The sequence below is a fragment of the Canis lupus genome, chromosome 10 (genome assembly GCF_048164855.1).
Source record: "Canis lupus baileyi chromosome 10, mCanLup2.hap1, whole genome shotgun sequence".
NCBI lineage: Eukaryota > Metazoa > Chordata > Mammalia > Carnivora > Canidae > Canis > Canis lupus.
In genome coordinates, this window is record NC_132847.1 from 23,636,503 (window position 1) to 23,649,496 (window position 12,994).

General features: G+C 40.3%; 1 protein-coding gene across 5 annotated transcripts in view; it reads right to left on the bottom strand.

Annotated features, from left to right (window-relative positions):
• Positions 1-3,387: 3,387 nt before the first annotated feature.
• Positions 3,388-12,994, bottom strand: part of CDKL3 (cyclin dependent kinase like 3) — a 108,235-nt gene continuing 98,628 nt past the window's right edge. For all 5 annotated transcript variants that reach the window (XR_012037881.1, XR_012037880.1, XM_072841044.1 and 2 more), the window contains one exon: positions 3,388-3,522. Coding sequence is in view for 2 of the 5 variants with exons in the window: in XM_072841044.1 (XP_072697145.1) it covers positions 3,490-3,522 (33 nt within the window). In the remaining 3 variants the exon portion in view is untranslated. The remainder of the gene's footprint in view (positions 3,523-12,994) is intronic.

Consider the following 12,994-nt stretch of genomic DNA (forward strand, 5'->3'; position numbering starts at 1 on the left):
TCCAAAGTGATGTGAGCTCTAGTTGGTAGCCCTTATGTAGGTATTATTTATTTTCTCTTGGTGCAGATTACTTGGCTCACCACCACCACAAAATGGAGGGAAGATATAATTATATATACTTAAAACATCCTGCCAAATAATTAGATGCCATGACTTAACTTCTTAAGGAATGAATTCTAGGAAGCACTTATTAGCATTCAAGCCATGAAGTAAAGCATATGTTATTATAAACAATACGGAACTAAATCAGAATGTCTTTTCCTTTAGAAAGACTCTAGAATGTTTTCCTACTCTGTAGAACTCAGACTAGTCAAGGGATCTAAAGCTTCAGTTTGATTAATCTGGTCTTGACTAATTGGACCTGACAGTCTAAATTCTAGAGCTGAGGAATACTTGGAACAAAAAGTAAAAAGCAAACCAATAAGAAAAAAATAATGTCCTTTTAATTTCTTGGCAAAGACCAGAGAGTGAATAAAGCAAATATGCTTTGAGAAAGAATCTTTGCTCAGATGGTAAATTCAGTATACAGCAAGTCTAAGTGTTGCCTGTGATGTTTAAACATAGCTATAAATAAAAATCATCTGATGATGGGGGTGGGGTAGAAGAAAGATGACCTTCAGCAAATAGCTTTATAATAGATACTTAGTCAAAGTATAAAAATGGACATTAAACATGAAGGAATGTTTTTCTTCACCTTACGTTAGGTTTATACTGTTGTTCCATCCACTTCCCTGACTTTTAAGCTTATTGATACAGAAAGTAGAGCCACGTAGATAAGAAATGGCTCAAGTCAGATGGATCTGGTTTGAATTCTGGCTCTGCATGAAGTTTGGCAAGTTAACTAACTTTTCTCAATTTTTTCATCGATAAAGTGGAGATAATTGTAATTGCCAAATAATAGGGTTCTTTTAAGAATTAAATTATAAATGTAAAACACAACACAGCATACCGTAATGTCCACTAAGTATTAAAGTGTTAGATATTCTTACCATTTTGTGTATGTGTGTGTGTTTGTTTTTGTTTTTGTTTAGAGGGAGGAGGACAGTGGGACAGGACAGATAGGGAAAATCCAAAGCAGGCTTCATTCACAGAGCCTGACACAGGGTTCCATCTCAACCTTGAGCTGAAATCAAGAGTCAGACACTTAACCGGCCGAGCCACCCAGGCACCCATAGATATTCTATTTGTATTACTTCTAAGTGGACTCTGATTCTAAACATCCTCTAATGCCACTTGGAGCACCTCAGTGCCTGCTGTAAAATACATAGTGGTTTACATAATGGAAACAGAACATAATGGTATCAAAAATGTCATAGAGACACAAAGCCATCAGATGAAATGAGGATGGGTTGTGTGAGGAGGGAGATTCAAGAATAGAGGGTAGAGATGGGTTAAAGAACACCCCCCCTCTTCCCTTGACATCATGCAAACATTCAGAAGACCTGTTGTGTAGAGAAAAAGTCAATGAGGAATAAATCCAAGAATGAATACAGTTGGTCAGTCTTATGTTCCTGTTGTGTGGAATCTTTTATATAATATGGGTGCCATATCCGGTAACATGCACTTTGCACCAGGGTCTTCTGTGCCCCAGAAGCTCCAATTAGTCAACATTTTAGTGGCTATGCCTGTGAGAAACCCGTCATACTCTGGCCAACTGGACCTGCCCAACTACCAAAAGATTTCTGTATTCACCATACACAGTGATGCTTGCGACTCATTGGTATCCACCCCTGTTTTTCTCCTTTGCAATTTTGAGAAAAATTAAACTTACATTACCCTTTTGCCTGAAATTGGAATTTTATAGATGTGGCCAAAATTTTGTGGCCAGGAACTTTGCCACAGAGAGAATACAGCCTTTTCATCCAGCTACTGCAATTTGTCTAAAGAAAAAAATATGAGAGAGAAATGACCGTGTCCCTTGGTAATATCCCTGACATCTAAATACCATTCTCAGTTACAGAGAAAATAATTCTTTCGGTTACAGAGGAAAGAAAATCTCTGAAATGAAAAGCAAAGTTTATCACTCCAGAGGGCTGGATAAGCCTTAAAAATACTGTCACCAGCTATGCAGGTATTAATCTTATCATAGAAGTATGTTTATCAACATGGAACATTATGCATAATATAGTATTAAGTGACAAAATTACCTTGTAAAACATGTATAACCATAATTTTACTAATTATATAGTATAAATAGATGTTTATGAGAGACTTTAGAAAGGTACATGATGAGGTATTAATAGCAGTTGCTTCTAGTGAATGGGATTTTTTTTTCTTTTTACGTGCTTGATTCTTCTATAATGAAAATATATTGCTCATAATTGTGAAAAGAAAATTTTCAGAATATCTGAGTAAACCTGACTAGGCACCTCTTAGGGAATCACAGAATCAAGCAACATGTAGCTTAAATATTCCACCATGCCCTGGAATATTACTCACTCAGGAGCTCCCACTTTCTTGTGAAAAGAAGTCCCCCCTTCCCTGTGGCCTTCTCACATGGCCTCCTCACAAACCATTTCAATATGGTTCTTTCTCCTGCCTTCCCTCTCATTAAAAGGTCTTACCCTCAGTTCAGGTGGCCCTCTTACTCTCAGACAAATGCTATCTGCCTCCACTCCATTCCTACTTTCACCTCTTTGCTCAATATGTCCCTGCTCCCCAGATAGCCACTTTTATCTATATGAACCCTACTTGTCAGTTAAGACCAGTTCAAGCCCCACATTCTCTGAAGAGCCTTCTGTGATGACTCTAGGTCATCAGTGGGAGAGATTGGACTATACTGGGGAGCTCTCAACTTAGGATTCATGGGGTGGATTCAGGGGGAAATCCATCAACTCCCAAAGGAATTTCCTTTTTTACTGAAATCTTTATTGAGACAATTTTAGATTCATGTGCAGTTGTAACAAATAATACAGAGATATCCCGATTTCCCAGTGGTAACCCCTTGCAATACTATAGTACAGTATCACAACTGGAGTATTGCTATGGATACAACCCACCTATCTTATTCAGATCTCCCCAATTTTATATGCATTCATTTGTGTATGTGTTGGGTGTGTGTGCCTTTGCTGCTGTACAATTTGGAGTTTTCTTTTGTACATGTATTTTTGTCCCCCCTGGGGAAAGGTCCTCAGCTTTCATCAGATTCCCAAGTGTCATAGATGCAAAAGAGAGTTTGATTCCCAGCTCTGAGAATTCTAGGAGACCATACACCAAACCTTATAGTTCTCTGTTCCAAAAGCAACAATTAGCACTTACCACCATATGGCTGGCAGAGGGATGCATGTGTATGGGGGAGAGATAATGGGAAGAAGAACAGGGAAAGAAGGGAAAACTCAGGTGCATAAAACACAGTCCACTGAGCTTATGCTCCAGCAGGGGAAGACAGACATTCCAACAGATAAATCATTTATTAAACATGTACAGAAGAGGTATGGACTTTTTCGTTGGGACGGCTTGGGAAGTATTCCACAGAAGCTGACGCTTGAGCTACATGTTGAAAGATAATCCAGAATTCTTCAGCTGAGAAGAGAAGAACTAACTGTTAAAATCACTCCTTCTTAAGTCGTATCTATTCTATATGCTTTGAAAAAAACATAGGAAACTATGCTTACATTTGTTTATTCTACAATGTTAAGGTGTCAGATTCTTCAACTCCCGTGTGTTGGTGTTGAGGCCAAGGGATTTTTTCCCCCTGAGTCTATTTTCCACTGTCTTGTCCAAATTGGATACCAGATCCTGCCTGCTTAGCTTGAGAAAGGCATTTTATCTCTGGTGTCTTGATCACATCAGAGCTTATATTTAAAGCATGAGTGATGAGAAGAGACCGCAGCTTAGTCCCTGGCTCTATCCCATCCTTAGAGCCACCCTCCTCCTCTCCACTGAAGGCTCTAGAGGCCAATCCTACAGTGACCGGTGAGAACCAGAGCTAGTCAGAGCCATGAGTAAAATATCTCTGTTCTACAGTCAGGCTCCACTTACTGGGATCTGCGACAGGGGTTCATCAGAAACCCTCAGGAACTGGGCTCCCTGGCTTCCCCATTTGTGCCCCCTACACACATCCACGTTTGATAGTTGCCTTGTGTGGACTCAGGCTTAGACACCCCTTGGTGGCCTCTTTCTCTGGTGGATTGCAGGTTCCACATCAAGCTGTTCAGTTCCCAGTGTTATTCACAGGGAACTGCAACCATCTTGTACCAGGGAGACCAACACCCTACCATCAGGCCCACCGTTTAAAGGGCCTCCTGGAAGCCTGACTCAAGGCACCACTTTTTATGGCCTCTGCATCCTCATTCAAAGTTATTGAACCCCCTAACCATCAGTATTTTCATCCGTAGCATGGGTATCATAATAGTACCATTCCCATAAGTTTATTTTAAGCTTTAAATAAATGGGATCCCTGGGTGGCGCAGCGGTTTGGCGCCTGCCTTTGGCCCAGGGCGCGATCCTGGAGACCCGGGATCGAATCCCACATCGGGCTCCCGGTGCATGGAGCCTGCTTCTCCCTCTGCCTGTGTCTCTGCCTCTCTCTCTCTCACTGTGTGCCTATCATAAATAAATAAAAAAAAATTAAAAAAAAAATTTAAATAAATGAATCCATGTAATGCTCTTAGCGCATAACAAGTGTTCCCATCTACATTAGCTATTATTATTATTAACTTTTTTTTTTTAGAATGCTTTTCCAACGTAGGAGGCTTTAGGAAACCATCCCCCCCCTTTTTAAGATTTTTATTTATTTATTCATGAGAGACATAGAGAGAGAGAGGCAGAGACACAGGCAGAGGGAGAAGCAGGCAGAGGGAGAAGCAGGTCCCTAGCAGGAAGCCTGACATGGGACTTGATCCCTGGTTTCCAGAATCCTGCCCTGGCCTGAAGGCAGCACTAAACCACAGAGCCACCGGGGCTACCCCTATTTTTAACTTTTTTTTTAAAGATTTTATTTATTTATTAATGAGAGACACACAGAGAGAGGCAGAGACACAGGCAGAAAGAGAAACAGGCTCCACGCAGGGAGCCCGATATGGGACCCGATCCCGGAACTCCAGGATCATGCTCAGGGCTGAAGGCAGCATTAAACCGCTGAGCCACCCAGGCTGCCCTATTTTTAACTTTTTATGATAAAATTATTTCTGGTTGTAAAAGAGTGATCACTGCAGAAAATCTGTGAACTACTGACAAGTTTGAGGAAGAAACAATCACAATATCCAGAAATGAGAGCTATAATCATTTTGATGTATAGTCTTCTCAACTTTTCTTGATTGACATATGTATACTGTGGGAAATAAAAAACTAAGTTCATGTTGTATGTCTGTTCTGTAATCTTTTTTCTGTAATCTGTTTTATTCAACTTATATATCATAACCTTTTCCTCATATAGTTAAATACTCTTAGAAAATATTTTTAAAAGATTAGCTTGTTTTCAAGTATATCAATGTAACCCGATTTATGTAATTAATCCTTTAGTTTGGTAATTAGATTGTTCCTTCTTTTTAAAAAAGATTTTATTTATTTATTCATGAGACAGAGAGAGGCAGAGACATAGGCCGAGGGAGAAGCAGGCTTCCTGTGGGGAGCCTGATGCAGTACTCGATCCCAGAACCCCAGGATCATGACTGGAGCCAAAGAGAGATGCTCAACTGCTGAGCCACCCAGGTGCCCCTGTTCCCTATTTTTATATTTATAAATACCATGATATGTGTCCTGTTTATAAATATTTATTTGTATCTTTATTCCTTAAGATAAATGCTTAGAAATGGGACAACTGTGCCAAAGGCTCTATAACTTGTTTTTGTTTTGTTTTTAAGATTTTATTTATTAATTCATGAGAAACACGCAGAGAGAGGCAGAGGCATAAGCAGAGGGAGAAGTAGGCTTCTCACAGGGAGCTTGATGCAGGACTCAAACCCAGGACCCTGGAGTCACGCCCTGAGCCAAAGGCAGACACTCAACCACTGAGCCACCCAGGCGTCCCTGTTTTGCTTTTTTTTTTTTTTTAACTGACAGGCATATAGAATTGGATTAACCATAATCCTTTTTTCTGATACTCTCAAAATTGGTATGGATGTCCTGATTTTGTTAATTTAGGTAATAAATTCATTAATTTTACTAATGTAGTCAGTATCTGTCAATCCACAACCCAAAAGTTAGGACCTCAAAAATAATCAATATTGAAGCATAAGGCTTTACATCCCATCCTATCCAAGGGAACCATTCCAAATCATATGTTCATTTCCTTTTCTTTGTGTAGGATTTTGCTGTATCTTTATATATTCCTAAAAAGTAATTTCTTAGAACTGTCCTTAGCTTTATAAAAATGACATTAAGCTGTAGGTAATGTTTGGGGACTTGTTTTTTTCTATTTACTGTGCTAAAACTCATCCACATCATTGCATTCCACTGTAGTCATTTTGCCTGGTATAAAAAGAAATCCCCCAATGTGTAAACATACCATGGTTTATCATCCACTCTCCCACTGATGGGCAAGTACATTGTTTCTAGGATTTAGCTCTTACTCACACTGCTGCTATGAACATTATACTGTAAATGTTCCTGTTGTGTATGTACAAGAATTTGTCTAGGGAATCAATTTGCACTCCCACCAGCTATAAATGAGAGAGCTTCTGGATCCACATTCTCTGGTATACTGTGGATCTGTGTCCTCAGGTTGTTCTCAAGGTGGCTAGCTCAGTCTACCTCCCTCCAGCAGAATGCCAATTTCTAGAAATGCTTTCCAACCCTAGGGATCATTATGATTATGATTATTATTATTATTATTTTTTTTTTTTTTTGCCATTTGACAAGGAAAAGATACATCTCCCTTCTGTGTAACTTTGTTGCAAGGTACTGACTCCTCTAAAAGCCAAGAGAGAAAGGGTTTGTCTCAGAGAATTTTTCCAGTCTGATAACTTCAGTGACATTTCTGGGACTTACTCCCCAGTAGCTCAGCTGCTTTCCCATGTCCTAAAAGAGGTGATATGGTTGGAAGGCGGGAATGAGGGCAGCCAAGATGGGAAAGACGCCCAGCTCACCACAGTGGAAGCTTGTTTCCTGGTCCCAGCCCCTGCCAGTGTCAGATCACTCCTACTTGATGAAGCAGGCATTATCTCTTCCCTACCCCCAACCCGAGAAAAGCCAGTATAATGCTAGCCTTTGTTATTTGAATTGATAAATTTAAACCTCTTTCCCTGTTCTACAGTAAAAGAACTTTCTATTTTGGGCTCAGTGACATAGCCCAAACCAAGCACAGAGCAGCAGGCTGCAGCATGAGTTAATAGTCTTTCTTCAAGGGAAGAGAACCTACAGGCAAACAGAAGGACCTTCCAAAGTACATCATCTGCATAGCAACGTGCAGCCCATTTGCTTGTCTTTCTGCTGACAGATACATTTCAAAGTGGAAAATTGAACAATCCCTAATTTTCATAGTAAACTGATGAGTAAATCCTGAACAATTTCTGAAATCAGTTCACCAGGAATTCATGGATGTCCACTTGTGTACCTATTGCTGGACTACATATTGTCAGAAAAGAGAATTCTATCTTCAAGGGGAATTCTTGCCACTCAAAATTATATTGATTTGAGGAGTGCCTAAAACATTTGCCTAAGAATATGCTTTCTTCCTTAGTCCTTTTCTCCTCCTGAAATCTCACATTGCTTTAGGGTCCTGGGTCTCAAGAAGCCTCCAGGAGTACACAGAGGTCATGCTTGTATGAGGAGCAATCTATTTAAACCATTGGAACCTGTTAGCACATTAACCACAGCCTGGAAGAATGGGACACAGGACAAGTAAGTTCCTCCTACCCTCACTTTGGCAAACTTTTTCTTATGAGAAGTTTCAAATACGCACAAAAGTAGACATCATACCTGTTACCTGGCTTCGAAAATTATTAAAATATGGCAATCTTATCTGTACCCCATTCTTCCCTCATTTCCATTTTAAGTCCAATTTAAAGCAAATTAGATATTTTCATAAATACTTCTGTAGGTATCTAACAAATAAGGACTCTTTTTCAATAACCACTTTAATCACATATTTAAAATTAACAGTAATTCTTTAATATTATCTAGTATACAGTCAGAGGTCAAATTGCTCTCATTTTCTTAAGTGTCTTTCTTTAATGGTTTATTCTCATCAGGAGTCAAACACTGTCATTTGTATTTGTTGATATAGCTCGTCTATATATATGATTTAAAATTTTTAAAGCAGTTTATAACTCTTTAATTTTTAAATTTTAAATTATAACAGTTTCTTCTCCTTTTTTATTGCTCTTCTTCTCAGTGTTACTGAGGATAATCGGTCTTTTAGTTACTCTTGGTCTGTAACATAAAACAGGCACCAATTTATTGTGCTTATGGATTTCATGTGTCAGAAATTCAGAAAGGCCACAGTTGGGATAGCTTCTCTCTGCTTCAAGCTATCTGGGGCCTCAGCTGGGGAGATTCAGAATCTGGTGACGACTTCATAAATGGGACCTAGAAGCATCTAAGGTTTGTTTACTCACATATCTGGCGTCTGAACCTGGAGCACTCAAAACCCAGGACTGCTGACCAGAGCACTTACACACAGCCTCACCATGTGGCATGACTTCCTTACAGCTTGGTAGTCTGAGGATAGTCAGACTTCTTACAGGGCAGCTTAGGGCTCCAAGTCCAAACATTCCAGCCATCAGGGTGGATGCTATATCATCAATTTTTATCACCCAACCTCAGAAATTACATTGTCACTTTTGCGGTGTTCTGTTGGTTGTGAGCAAGTCTAAAGCTCACCCAGACTCAAAAAGAGTAGAATCAGACTCCACTCCACCTTTACAGAGGCAAGGGGGCAAAGTTGCAGAAGAGCATGGTAGGATGGAGATGTTATTGTGCTACTTGGGGATAGGATGGTCAATCAAGCCTGCCTTTCTGACACCAACCAGAAAAATGTTGCAAATCATGGAAACCTGGCGGAAGAGAGAAAAGTAAGGGAGCTTATTTGTTTGCAGGGCCACATCCTACAGCTGTGTAGATAATATCCTTCATAACTAAGGAGGTGACTGGGCTGAGACTCAACTCCATTTGCTATACGTGTGCCTGACTCTGGGACTGTGTCACCATGAAGAAGAGGCACCTACTGTAAAACATGTAAGATACCGTAGGGGCAGGAGGTGTCCTTGGATGGATAGTAAAAGGTCATTCAGTCTAACTTACACTTATTAGATACCTATTAAACACATGCTACTTTGAAGAATATTATGTCTTTTTATTTTTATTTTTGTTTTTTGGTTTAAGCAGCACAGAGTTGACCAAGAAATATCCCAAAAATGGTAATGGATTTACTCATGTGTTTGTTAAATGGTGCAAATTTCTACCTATTAGGTACTTTTTGATTACATTGGTCTAGAACGTTCCAGATGTATCTTGAAAGAAGCTTACACACTGTGTCCCAATAAACCCAATCTGACCCACCTGCTGCAAGCCTTGGCTGAATGCAAGTTGATACAGGACGTAGAGGAAACCAGGGCTTTCTTTTCTTCTTTGCAGTCCCTATTCTTCATTAACATAGCTTTTATAGTTTGATTAAATCCCCAGGGAAGTAAATGCTTTCATTTCTGTTTATGGCTTATCAAGAAAATGAAATAATATAAAGGCAAGGTAAATTCAAAGGATTTTATGGACCAGGATAGCAGTAGCCTCCCTGAGTTTGATAAAGACAGGTATGTTACAAGGAAGCTCACAGAAGTCCAGACAGAAGTGTCTGTTGATGAGATTATTAAAAAGCTGTGATCATGTTGATCTAGCCATGCTGCTGGTCAACAGCTGCATTGAGGAAAGCCTCAAATGGCAAGGCCCAGGGCACTTTAAAAAAAACAACAACTTTGGCCTCAAGTGTCAAGTGTTAAGTTAATCACACTTTCCAGTTCAGGGCACATTATCTTAGTCAGTGCATACAAGGCAACTCTTTTAAGTATGTATGCCTGTATTTTCTCTTCTTGCTCCTCACTCCTTCCCCCCTGCAAGCAACCATTCTAATCCATTTAATTCTATTTTTTTGGCTTGTATGTGTTCATGTAATTGTGTGTTACTGTCTCGTTTGCATGTATTTTAATTTACACAATAGCATTGTGTTACAGATCTCACTCTGTGTCTTACTGTTTCCACTCCATACTTTAAGACCTATCCACGTTGCTATGCACACATCCAGGCCATCATTCCTGACTGCTGCAGAGTACTCCAGTAATGGGCACCCCCAGTGCCTCAGACTTTTCACCACCCAAAACAAAATGCTGCCACGAGCAGCAGCCTCATATGTCACCAATTTGGGACCTGTATATCAACCTCTTAAGACAACATCTCACCCATAGGTGTCCTTAAGTGCATTAGAAAAGACACCTCTTCCTCTTGGAGAAAACTGCCCAGAGTAAAATACAAGGCTTGGCAAGGTGAGGCTCAGGCTGGGTTTCTTTTTTTTTTTTTTTTTCAGGCTGGGTTTCAGCCCCAACTCATCCCCTCAGTTGGAGTCTTGTTCAGGGTACAACTGTAGGAGGTGGCCCTGTCCCCAGTTCTTACTTCTACTAGGTTTCAACTGTTTTGCAACATCACTCCTGGTTGGTACATGGGAGGGTGTCACTTGACCACAGAAATCTCATTATAGGATCTGTGTATACTTAATTTGATCAAGCAGGGCTATATTCCTTGGGGACTTTATACTTGGGTTGATATAGTGTATGGGAGCACCATGGCTAGTTTATGAGCTCTACAGGAACTGGGGAATCAAGCATGGCTACATACGTACACAGGGGTAGTGCAGATACACCCGCCTGAGGACAAGGCAAAAGGCCCAAGTACTTCACTCCCTCACTGTCTTGGAGATGGCAGAGAAACATCTCTCTTAATACTGTTGTCACAGGACATAGGTGAAGTGGTTGGCCTCATGTTCACAAGGCAGCTTTGCTACAAATGATGGACATCTGGCCCTGAGCCATCCTGCCTTTGCCCCTTGGTGAATATCCTGTGGCCTACACAAATAAGAACTGATGGTCCTTAGGTCCCTACTCAAGGTCACCTTGACAAGCCAGAATTGAACCATCCAGGACAACTCCTTTAAATAGGTCGGATTTCAAGTCCCTCAGAAGTTCTTAGTGACCATTCAGATATATCTAAATACTCTTAAAATAACTGTGTGGAGGTCAATGAAACACCTAAGTTATACAGAAAGTTGTCATTTTCATGCTGTTTTTTTCAGCTGTCAAATGAGGATAAACACAATGAGAACTTCTAGAAGACAGAAGTCTTAATTTACAATTTTTAAGGAAAGAATCATGGGAATTTTCAGATTTCTGGGAGAAAAGCAACCCCCAAAATCAAACTAATTACTCTATTTCTGAATTATGCTTGTGAATTTAGAACTATACTTCAGTATTAATAAGAAGCCTGGGGACACCTGGGTAGCTCAGCGGTTAAACATCTGCCTTCGGCCCAGGTCGTGATGCCAGAGTTCCAGAATGGAGTCTCACATCGGACTCCCTGTAGGGAGCCTGCTTCTCTCTCTGCCTATGTCTCTGACTCTCTCTCTGTGTGTCTCATGAATAAATAAATAAAATCTTAAAAAAAAAAAAAAAAGCCTGGATAACAGTCAATCATGCAAGGATGTGAGTCACACTGAATACCACGGGCATTACTGTTACTGTATGCAGTTGTGAATAGCAAGGGGTGGGCTCTGAAACAATGCAAAAGAACAAAAGTATAAAACAGTTGTATGGATTAACAAACATTAGGGTCTGGAAAATACTGATCACTAAGTGGGCCTGTGACAGAAAAAAATGTAATAGAAGCTTCACATTTAAAAAGAGCAGCACAGGTTAAAACTTAGAGATGGCTGCCATGAGACAAGAAAGATTCAGAGATTCACAACTGACCTGGCTGCTTCACACAAGACAAGGCATCCACCATCCACAGAGACCAGATTTACCCTTCTCAAATGGTTCTAGCATAACTTCATCCCTTTCCGTACCTCGCACGAGAAATACATGGCCCTGTCAGGGTCCTAGAGCTTACCTGTACCCACAGGATCTCTTGGTTAGATCCCATCCTTATATTCTGGAGTCACTAACTGACATCATTGGCTTGTTAATGTTTTAGGACCTTTAAAAAGGTCTGGAGTGCCTTCTACACCATATGAATCCAAAATCAACATCTTTCCCTGCATTATCAGCCTTGGCCCCTGCTTTTTATCATTAAGAACGACAGACAGAGGCACATGGGTGTCTCAGTCAGTTAAGCATCTGCCTTCAGCTCAGGTCATGATCCCAGGGTCCTGGGATCAAGCCCTGCATTGGGCTCCCTGCAGTGGCAAATCTGCTTCTCCCTCTCCCTTTGCCTCTCCCCCGCTTGTGCTGTCAAATAAATAAATAAAATCTTAAAAAAAAAAAAAAAGAATGACAGAGACTACAGGTAGATTTCAGATGCTCTCACCACAAAAAAGAAATGGCAAATATGTGCTGTGGTGCAGGTATTAGCTAAAGCTGTAGTGGTTATTTTGTAATATAGAAGTGTATTAAATAACACATTGTACACCTGAAACTTAAACAACTTTCTATGTCAACTGTATCTCAGGAAAGCTGAATAAGGAAGGAGGGAAGGAAGGAAGGAAGGAAGGAAGGAAGGAAGGAAGGAAGGAAGGAAGGAAGGAAGGAAGGAAGGAAGGAATGGAGATCAGAGATGGCTCCTGGTAGCTCACCACAAGGTCTCAGATTGGATTTGGATTCTGAGGCTTCCTTTGCCACCCTCTCCTATTTAGTTCCAAGTCTAAGATATGCCATATTAGTTTACTTATAATTTGTTTATTGGATTTAAAAGTGTCTTTCTTCTGGGTGGGAGGATGAATGAAATAGGTCATGTGGGTAAAGGAGTGTGTTTGTTGTGATGAGCACTGGGTGATGTGAGAAGTGTTGAAGCACTATAATTGTACACCTGAAACTAATACAACACTGTATGTTAACTAACTGGAATTTAAATAAAA